This window comes from Labeo rohita, chromosome 20 (assembly GCF_022985175.1).
Source record: "Labeo rohita strain BAU-BD-2019 chromosome 20, IGBB_LRoh.1.0, whole genome shotgun sequence".
Taxonomy (NCBI): domain Eukaryota; kingdom Metazoa; phylum Chordata; class Actinopteri; order Cypriniformes; family Cyprinidae; genus Labeo; species Labeo rohita.
In genome coordinates this window covers 1,546,328-1,556,933 of record NC_066888.1, presented here as the reverse complement: position 1 = coordinate 1,556,933, position 10,606 = coordinate 1,546,328, and the positions used below count along the sequence as shown (strand labels likewise).

The 10,606-nt window shown below is 33.9% G+C and overlaps 1 protein-coding gene across 2 annotated transcripts; it reads left to right on the top strand.

The window, feature by feature from the left end:
- The first annotated feature begins 45 nt into the window (after positions 1–45).
- On the top strand, positions 46–10,310 carry zgc:101562 (C2H2-type zinc finger protein). 2 transcript variants are annotated; one of them, XM_051137973.1, is made up of 4 exons: positions 46–118; positions 5,805–6,017; positions 7,009–7,086; positions 7,241–10,310. In XM_051137973.1, exons 2-4 carry the CDS (start codon positions 6,011–6,013, stop codon positions 7,861–7,863), a joined length of 708 nt encoding a protein of 235 aa, XP_050993930.1. In that variant the 5' UTR covers positions 46–118; positions 5,805–6,010; the 3' UTR covers positions 7,864–10,310. The 2 variants fall into 2 exon arrangements, with proteins under 2 accessions (XP_050993930.1, XP_050993932.1); XM_051137975.1 differs by having other exon boundaries at positions 59–118; positions 5,868–6,017.
- Positions 10,311–10,606: the final 296 nt, after the last annotated feature.

Here is a 10,606-nt window from a genome sequence, read left to right as displayed (position 1 = left end):
GCGGCCTGCGATTGGACAGATACGATGTCCATCATAAACTCCAAACAGTTAAACAGCAGTAAACACACGGAAGAACAGCAGCAGCAGCAGCACTAGGTTCGTGTAGCAACACAAGCACGTAAGTGTAAATTATTTATATTCAGAAATGTACATTTTCGAAGAGAAAATTTGTTTTATCCCCCTAGTTTCTTTAAAGACACGAAACATGATTAAAATACACGATCACTTTCTGTAAAACGCTTTGAATTCAACATTCCCGCAGTTTGTACTATGCTGATGGATTAATAATAATAATAATAATAAATAATAATAAGCTGACAGGCTAGGTCTAAACTAAAGTCGCTCCCAGTTTCAATCATCACGTGTTTACAACTTTGTTGATTATAATGTTAGCTGTCTTGTATTTGTCTGTGCGTGTGTGTGTGTACTTGTTTTTGCTACATTGTGGGGATCAGCCTGTGGTCCCCATGGGTACAGAAGCTTATAAATCATACAGAATGAGATTTTTTGAGAAAGTAAAAATGCAGAAAGTTTTCTGTAAGGGTTAGGTTTAGGGGTAGGGTTAGGGTAAGGGGAAAGAAAATACAGTGTGGACAGTATACAAACCACTGCACCTATGGAGAGTCCCCACAAAAATAATAAACCAGACGTGTGTGTGTGTGTGTGTGTGTGTGTGTGTGTTTTCAGCCATCTTATTGAGGACCAAATCTGCAAAAATGTATAATAAATGAATAGCTGTAATAGCAGGACAATAAATAAAGGTATAGTAACTTGATAAAACAAATGCAGTTGATTTTAAATTAAACGTAGCCCTCAGTTTGTTTTTGGGTGACTCTTCCTTCGCCCTATATTTTGAAAAACTGTGTTTTTATTATTTAATTCATTCTTTAAATTGTTTATGCATGTATTTGACCGTTTGTTTATTCTGACATGTATTGATTTTTTATATTTAAATACTGACACATGCTTCACAAGTGTTTGTGCTGCTCAGAGAATTCACAAGTACATTTACATTGCGGTTACAATCACATAAATGATGTTGTGAAATGAATGTGTTCAGTATAGGGTCAATATAGAGTTCCCCCTAAGGAATGTCAGTTTTTTTTCTGTGAAGCAAAAGTTGAATGTGTTCAGAAAAGTTCTCATAGTTTTAGTGACAATGACATAAATGATCAACAATGTATGAAAATTGTCCAGAGTTTTTATGTTATTAGATTTTTAACAAAAATTAAATTTGCCATGACTACCCCCCCTCCCCCCCCCAGTCTGACAAAGCTGTTTACTTTAAACTTTTACAGCAAAATCAGAGTACAGGCAGTTTTAGCTTAAAATTAAAAACATATATATATTCAATTATTATATTAGAATATATTACAAAATTATAATAACCTATTTGAAACATTTTGTTAGCTGATCCTAATTGGCTAGCTAACTAGCTACCTGATGCTAACTTCAGGTAATTTTTATATGTATATATTTTTATTCAACCAACTAGTTAGAATTCATTTGATGGAAAAACAAAGGATTTGATGTTCAACAAAATAACACTTTTTTTGTTTCTTACTGCTGAAAATTAAATGATTTACTGTGAAATCCGTTTTCTCTCCGGTGCGTCACCAGTGTAAACTTCATGGTGAAAACTTACACATCACTCTTGTCAACGTAGTCCATAGTTACAGTAAGAAAATTATCTTGATTTCATCTTGCAGTTATTTTGGGAAAAACTAAAACCATCAGCAGGAGGCGACAAATCACTGATTGATTCATGAATGAAGCTGTGACTTGCTGATTTTGGAGCCATGTACTAGAAATACCACTCTTGCTATTTCTGCCATAGAAAGATACGCTAAAAATAGTAGTGTTGGGCAGTAACTAGTTACATGTAACGGAATTAAGTATTTTAATTACAAAATAAATGTAATCTGTTACAGCGAATACAGATGTGTAATTTAATTACAAATATTCATCAAAATGTTAACACTTACAAAGGGGGTTACATCTGAAAATATTTTCACACACATGAAGATTTGATTTATTTATTTTCCAAAATTGCACTGACTGCTCTAAAATATGAGACAGCAGTGTTTCAGGAGTCATGGAATCCTATGTGGGTTTGTGCATATGCTTTATTTTTTAAGATTAACTGTTTTGTTTTTTCAAGCATTGTTAAGAGTATCATTTAAATTATTTTATTAAATTATATCTTGTTTGTGATCTTAAATCTGTATTTAATGATCCCAAAGCAAAAGGAGGTGCTAAAGTATGATTTTGTGGTGACTGTGGTTTAAAATTAAATGATTATGATCTTAATTCAAGTGATGAAGGATTTTGAGAGTCTGACAGTAATCAGTGTCGAGTGCTGCTGTAAGATTAACCCTGCCTGCTTTAAATGTTTCAAAATTATGAACAGTTTAGAAAAAAAAAAAATTTTGAAAAGTAATCAAAAAGTAATCAAGTGTAATCAATTACATTACTTTAATAAAGTAATTGGAACAGTTACATTACTTATTATATTTTAAATACGTAACAACTCGTAATCTGTAACCTCTTACATTTCCAAAGAAACCTTCCCAACACTGCCGGATGCAGTTGTGAATTTAGCTACGAATGGCTTACGGAATCATTCATTCAAAACCACCGAATCATTCAGGAATGAAACGGCGCTGTTGATCACAGACGCAATAATTGGCAAAATAATTGAACAAAATCATTCTTACTGACAACATTGTGACGTCACTTAATATTAACTTTAACATAACATTAACTTCATTTATATATTTATTTACTTCCATTTTTTAAAACAATGATCTTAAAAGAAGAAAAAATAAGTGTCCAGCTCAAGTCTGTGGCAGGAGCCACACATGGTATTTCAAAACCAGACTTTCTGAACTAAAACCAGACGGATGACCACCCTGTGTTCATCAGGAGCGTCTAACCTGCCGAAAAGCAAAGAAGAGTTTGTGTATGAATTCCTAATATAACTAACAACTAATAATCACTAGTAATAATTCAGTGCTTGGGTGCTGTAAAAATATTGTACGGTGGTAAGTTAGCTTTGTCATCTGTGCCACCTCAGCGGTCTGTAGCTGTCTGTCAGTATGCAATTTTGCAAGTAGTAAGAAAAATAGTGACATAGCAGAAGACTAATACAGGAACAGCTGTCTGTTTTGGAAACAGTGTGTGTAAGTGAAGTGTAAGTAAATATGATTGAGGCCTAGGAGAGTGTTTATACAGTAACACGTGTATAAATAAAAACCCTTTGAAAAGGACGGTTACCTTCAGCCAAATCAAAAAGTAAAACAATTCTCTGAACATCCTGGGGTCAGTTGTGCAGAAGTAATCTTGATCAGATGTTGGTCATGGGGTTGGATTAAATCTTGAAAAAGGATTATTCTGATCCCAGTAGGAGGGTGGATTTCAGGAACAAAAATGTAATAAAACTTTAAAACGGGTCCAAATAAACAACATTTTAACATGTGATATATCCCCAAATTTCCAAACACCCATCAACTTCAAACAAAAATATTATATTTAATTCTTTTTTTTTAATTTTTTTTCTCACTAATTGCAAACTACATTGGCACAATAATCAGAGATGGACCAATCAGAAGTATTATTTGTGTAAATGCAATGCAAAACTATTGACGATCTATTATCGATCTATTGACGATTTGGCATGATTTTGGATTGTTTGGTTCTTTGACACTCATCCTGGATTTGCTGTCACAGCAACAGGTCCTTAAGCTTGAACCTGCTCAGGAGCAGTCTTATTTCATGTAAACAGGATTAGATTGCATTTAAGCAAATCTGTCCCAAACACTACTGCTTTACTACAAAAGTATTATTGATCCAGGGACAATAATTTAAAATAATAATAATTTTAAAATTAATTTGAAAATAATATAATAATGTTGTGTAATCTATAATAGACACAGCTGGGTTTAATCATTAAAAAGATGTATTCGTTATAAAATAATTACTTTATAAACGTATTAGAATCTTACACACATGCTCTACAGATAATGTAGAGTCGTGCATTCATTTGAGTGATGACAGCTATTATGGGAGCACGTGAGCTACAAATAATGTGAGATCTTGACCCTTTAATGCTGTCACGTAACAAATTTGTTTCAAAGATAAAATGAAATAAATTGCTAATTATTACATTAAAATAAAAACGTAAAGCCTGTAAAAATATTTGAAATTGTGAATATAAATAATTGGGAATCATGTAAAAAACAAAATAAAAACAGTGCATATTTCATTGATCTATTGTAACATTAAAGGTGAAGTCCACTTCCAGAACAACAATTTACAGATAATATACTCACCCGCTTGTCATCCAAGATGTTCATGTCTTTCTTTCTTCAGTTGTAAAGAAATTATGTTTTTTGAGGAAAACATTTCAGCATTTTTCTCCATATAATGGACTGATATGGTGCCTCGAGTTTGAACTTCCGAAATACAGTTTAAATGCAGCTTCAAACGATCACAAATGTGGTTGTATACGATCCCATCTGAGGAAGAAGGGTCTTATCTAGCGAAACGATTGGTTATTTTCATTAAAAAAATACAATTTAAATACTTTTTAATCTCAAACACTCGTCTTGTCTTTCTCTCCCTGAACTCTGTGTATTCTGGCTCAAGACAGTTAGGGTATGTCGAAAAACTCCAATCGTGTTTTCTCCCTCAACTTCAAAAATAATTTCAAAATCATCCTACATCACTGCAGAAGTACAGACCCAGTGTTTGCAAAGTGAACATGCAAAGAAGATCAAACACCCTTAACAAAAAAGGTAAAACAGTGATATAGGACGATGTTGAAGTTGAGGGAGAACATGAGATGGGAGTTTTTCAACATCAGTCCAGGCAGAGTAAGACAAGACGAGCGTTTGACATTAAAAACTATATAAATTGTATTATTTTTTTTATGAAAATAACCGATCATTTCGCTAGATAAGACCCTTCTTCCTCGGCTGGGATCGTTTACAACCGCATTTGTGATTGTTTGAAGCTGCATTTAAACTGCATTTTGGAAGTTCAAAATCGGGGCACCATATCAGTCCATTATGTGGAGAAAAATGCTGAAATGTTTTCCTCAAAAAACACAATTTCTTGTGTTTTTTGAGGAAAATTTCTTCTCCCATTTTCAAGATTCAATCCAATCCGATAGCTGAAATCTGATCAGATTACTTTTGGACAACTGGCCCCGGGAGTCAGGATGTCATCAGGATCAAAACAATATGTAATCAGATTACAATCATCAGAAACATAACCACACCCTGATGAACAGCAGTCCAGAGTGAAACACCTGTGCATTCTCACTTCACCGACTACACTGCATCATTTTATTTCATGCCGTGTACTTTTAGTTGTTTTTTTCTACTTCCTAGTTGTGTTTCAAAAAATTAATCGCAAAATAAAAGTTTGAGTTTACACACAAATTAATATGTATATTTAAGAGAAATATGTTGTTTACAAATATATAAAATATAAATTATAGAAAAATTATACAAATACATGTACTTGTAAATATTTCTTGAATATTTACATGAATGTGTTTGTATTTATATATACATAATAATTACGCACACAGATATTAGGCAAACTCAAACTCTTATTTGTTTGCAATTAATCGTTTGACAGCCGTAGTTTGAATGCACTTTATTCCAGTTTTATGTTTTTGAATGATGCAAACTTGGTTTGATTTTAATTCTCCTTTTCCTTCATTATGCCTATGTAATGCTTCTTGTCAGCTTTGTGTATGAAATTGACTGTATAAACACATTTGTCTCATTTAACAGCCAAACTCAGACGGAGCGTCTCTGATCAAATACACCTAAAGCCTAAAGCATCCTGTCTTCCAGGATCAGGCCCGGAAACACCCGATCCAGCCCAGAAATCAGTGCAGTCTGTTTGCTTTGATAAGATTTGTCCTGGTTTCTGTCAGCGGCGCATCTGATGTCGATCCAGAGCGGCTGCGTGGGGTTACAGAGGAAGACGAGGGAGGATGAAGGGTACGTTCTGATTCAGTTTTTATGACACCCGAGGGGGCGTTTACACAACACCATTTTTAACTTAAAATCTTAAAACTGAAAACTTTTTATGTTTTTTGCCCATTCACTGACATAACAAAAGCACTTTGGGGGCCTGAAAACGAATTTCAAAATGCAAGTTTTTTAAATCAGTATCGTTATTAGTTACACTAATTTGTGAAAACAGTGGCGTCGTGTGCATGTTCAGTCTTTAGGAATATATGTGCACAGGTGTGTAGTATTTCTTCACAAATTGACTGAACTACTGGCCTGGCATGAATAATACGGCGCTTTTTAGTTTAGTTTAGCTTTTCATTGATTTGTGCAAACTGGGATCAATTTGACTTTGATGTTGTTTGCAAAAAATGCAAAACTTTTCAATAATGCAAAGGAAAAACTTTTCTGTTTTTTGTACAATTGTTGTGTAAAGGTACGTTCATCTTCAGCATTTGAAGATTTTTTAAAGACGTATTATTTTTATTAATCAGTGATGCATTAAAAAGATCATGAAAAATTGTATGACGGTTTTAACAAAAATATTGTGCAGCACAACTGTTTTCAACATTGATAATAATCAGAAATGTTTGTTGAGCAGCAAATCAGCATATTAGAATGATTTCTGAAGGATCATGTGACACTGAAGACTGGAGCAATGATGCTGAAAATCACAGAAATCAATTACGTCTTACAATATATTCACATATAGAAACATTGTTTTGAATCACAATAATATTTTACATTTTTTACCATATTTTTGATCAAATAAATGCAGTCTTGGTGAGCAGAAGACACGTTTTATTAAAAAAAAAAAATCTAATCCAGACAAAATCGAGTGAGGGCAGGGTTTATGGTTGGTGACTGTGTTGTCATTTTGATTAAATGAAGAGGAAGTGGAGTTAAGAGTGAAGCCGTTTATGACGCCAGAACTGATGTGATTTAGTAGCTTGTGTTCTCAATGCTCTTGTGTTTCCAGTTGAAGCAGTTCATAAAATGATACAACCAAAGGAGGAATATGAAGATCTCATTGAGCCTTATGGAGTGAAAACTGAAGGTGAGTGAACTGGACTGAAGTCTGTTCTCACTGGGTTCTGGATCTCATGTTGAGTATAGACTAAATTGGGTTTTAGTGTACCATTCATTTATATGTCTTTTTTTTTTTTTTTTTTACATTTATCAGCAATAAAACATTTATTTTGCACTTGTAGAATTTCTCACCATAATTCAAAAAGAAGAAGATGAGGAAGAAGAAGAAGAAAAGGGAGTAGGATCGGCGCACAAGCGTCATTACTGCTCCGAGTGTGGGAAGAGCTTCAGCGTGGGCGCGCGCTTCAGACGACACATGCGGATTCACACCGGAGACAAGCCCTACCGCTGCTCACACTGCCACATGTGCTTCACGTCTCAGGAGAACCTGTCCGAACACACGCAGAAACACTCCGGACAGAGACCCTACCGCTGCTCGCGGTGCGGCAAGGGCTTTTTCCGACCGGGAAGACTTGAAATCCACTGGAGGATCCACACCGGAGAGAAGCCCCATCGTTGTGCTCAGTGTGAGAAGAGCTTCAAGAGCGCAGAGGAGCTGCGGCGGCACGCGCTCGTACACACGGCCGAGAGGCAGCACCGCTGCTGTCAGTGCGAGAGGAGCTTCAGGAGGAGCGGCCAGCTGCTCAGACACATGCGCACGCACACCGGCGAGAGACCCTACGGCTGTGCGCTGTGTGACAGACGCTTCTCACGGCCTGAACACCTCAGGGGCCATCAGCTCAGACTCCACCCAGACCGGACGCACAACCCCGCTGCGTCTCCGGCAGACAAAACGCATACGTGAGCCACGACTTCATTTCCATTTGGCCTTGCTGTAAAACTCTGGGTGTATGAGAAGAGTTTTCTATGAGAACATTACAAATCTATCACAAACTCTGAACTGCGAAACTACTTTTTTTTTCCGGTTACACTTTATTTTAAGGTGTTACTATACATTTAAGTACTGAGTAATATTAATTAACTACATGTACTTACTATGTGGGTTTGGCTTAGGGGTACTTGCATGTAATTAGGCATAATTAATAGTTATTAGAATAGTTAGTACATGCAATATGCGTAACAAGGACACCCTAAAATAATTATTTTCTTTTGTATTTAAGCAGGTGTAACTCCACAAGTGAGAAAAAGAGATTCATCTGATTTGGGTTATCTAATGGTATCATAAATGACTGCTTTTTGCATTATAGAAACAGGATTATTTTTATTTTGATAAATAATGATTTTTTTTTTTTATTCACTGGCATGAATAAAAATACTTTTATTTTGAAATTGCATGTGTAAGTGTGTGTTACAACCCTCATGTTTTTGAACAAAAAGTAAAGAAAAAAACTATTGTGTGGCAAGAAAACGAGGTTTAAAGAATTTTAATTTTAGAAGTAGCTTTAGTATTTACCAAAAAATAAATAAATAAATAAATAATAACTGCAGCTGAATGTAATATTTTGGACCCTTAATTGCATATTAATTGCAATTAAATGTATTATAGTTTTAATTAAAACTAAAATTTATATTAAATACATTTTATAAAATTATAAAATTAAAAACTATATTACAGTTTTTGACCCACTTAAGTAAGACTTCATGACATCTTTTTTATATTACTGATATTACATAATATTGTCTTTGAAATGTGGTTAAAAGTGTTACTTCTGATTGTACTGACAAGCATTGTTCATGTTAAAGTTCTTTATTAGTGAATTAATGTTATTCCTGTTGAAATTGGAATGTATGCCATGTATTAATGACGCATCTGTAATGATGAAGTTGCAATTGTAATATGAAATAACACTACAGTTAAAATTGTAATCAGGACATGTGCTTTAGTATGTTAGTCAACATATCAAAAAAGTGTACTCTTCTAAAGCGTGACAAAAGTGTATTCCAATATAATGATTTACTGTAAAATGTACTCATTTGCAGTGTTGGGAAGAGTTACGTTTAAAAGTATTACGTTACAAAATTGAGTTACTCCCCTAAAAAGTAACTAATTACATTACTTAGTTACTTTTTATGGAAAGTAATGTGTTCGTGTTCGTGTTAGGGTTCTATTTTTGTATAATGTTTTGTATAATTCTGGAAGTGTAAATGTCCTTTCACGCCAAAAGCCTCAGGCTGAAGGAAAAGTAAATTCACGTCTGTACTAGTTACTTGAAAAAGTAATCTGATTATGTCACTTGAGTTATTTGTCATACGTTTCCCCCAACACTGCTCATCTGTGCACTTTTCAAAAGCTCATTTAAGTGTGTTTAAAGTCATCTCTTTAAGCACACTTAAGTGCCTTTATTTCATTAATCTTATATTATGTGCGAGTACAGTTTTTAAAAATATTAATTTGTCTGATGTTCACAACAAGTCCACATTCAGTACTACTTGTGAGAACCGTACCAAAGAGAATTTAACACTCCAGATATTGTTACTAATTAGGGAAATTGAAAAAGTAATGTAAATTACATTTTAACTGTATCACAAAAAAAAAAAAAAAATGATATCATTGTCTGTATAACTGTGACCCTGGAGCACAAAACCCGTCTTAAGTAGCACGGGTTCATTTGTAGCAAAAGCCAAAAATACACTGTATGGGTCAAAATGATACATTTTTCCTTTATGGCAAAAATCATTAGGATATTAAGTAAAGATCATGTTCCATCAAGACATTTTCTAAAAAATCCTACCATGTATATATATATATACAGAGTTAGGGAAAGTTACTTTTAAAAGTAATGCATTACAGTTTTGCGTTACTCCCTTAAAAAGTAACTAATTACATTACTTAGTTACTTTTTATAGAAAGTAATGTGTTACGTTACTTTTGTGTTACTTTTTACATCTGGGCAGGACTTGCTTCTTTGTTTTTAATATAAAACAATTCTGTAAAAAGCCCTTTTACAGATGAATTCACCTCAGACTGAAAGAAAAGTACAATTTTGCAGGAGATCACTCTTCAGCTAAAAAATGAAGCACAAATGTTAGTTTATCTAAAGTAATATTTGCTAACATTAGTATGGTTGAATTGTATCATCGAAAGTCAGCTGCAAAGACACTGGTTAATAAAATGGGATTAAATACATAAAGGATATTTGTTTTATTTAACATATTTAATTATTGCAGGGTTGCCTCATATTCTTATTTTTTATTCATTTTGAGGAACTGAATCTGTTTTTTTGTGAGTGAGATCAATTAATGATGTTCACATTTAGTCTAGAATACAGTAACATCTCCCCAATTTCCCCACAGGAGACTTTTCAATCAATAAATGGGGAAAAAAAGTAACTGGCGTTACTTATTTGAAAAAGTAACTCAGATAATTAAAAATTCAAAAGTTACTTTACAAGTTACTTGAAAAAAGTAATATTATTACGTAACTCGCGTTACTTGTAATGCGTTACCCCCAACACTATATATATATATATATCAAAACTTGATTCCTGATTCGTAATATGCATCGCTGAGAGCTTCATTCGGACAACTTTAAAGGCGATTTTCTCAATATTTTTTTCGCCCTCAGATTCCAGATTGTCAAATAGTTG

What these genes read in the sequence shown, in the direction of transcription:
- zgc:101562 (XM_051137973.1), top strand. An exon ending in TTATGGAGTGAAAACTGAAG is followed by an intron (nt 7,087 to 7,240) that starts GTGAGTGAACTG and finishes TTGCACTTGTAG; the next exon opens with AATTTCTCACCATAATTCAA.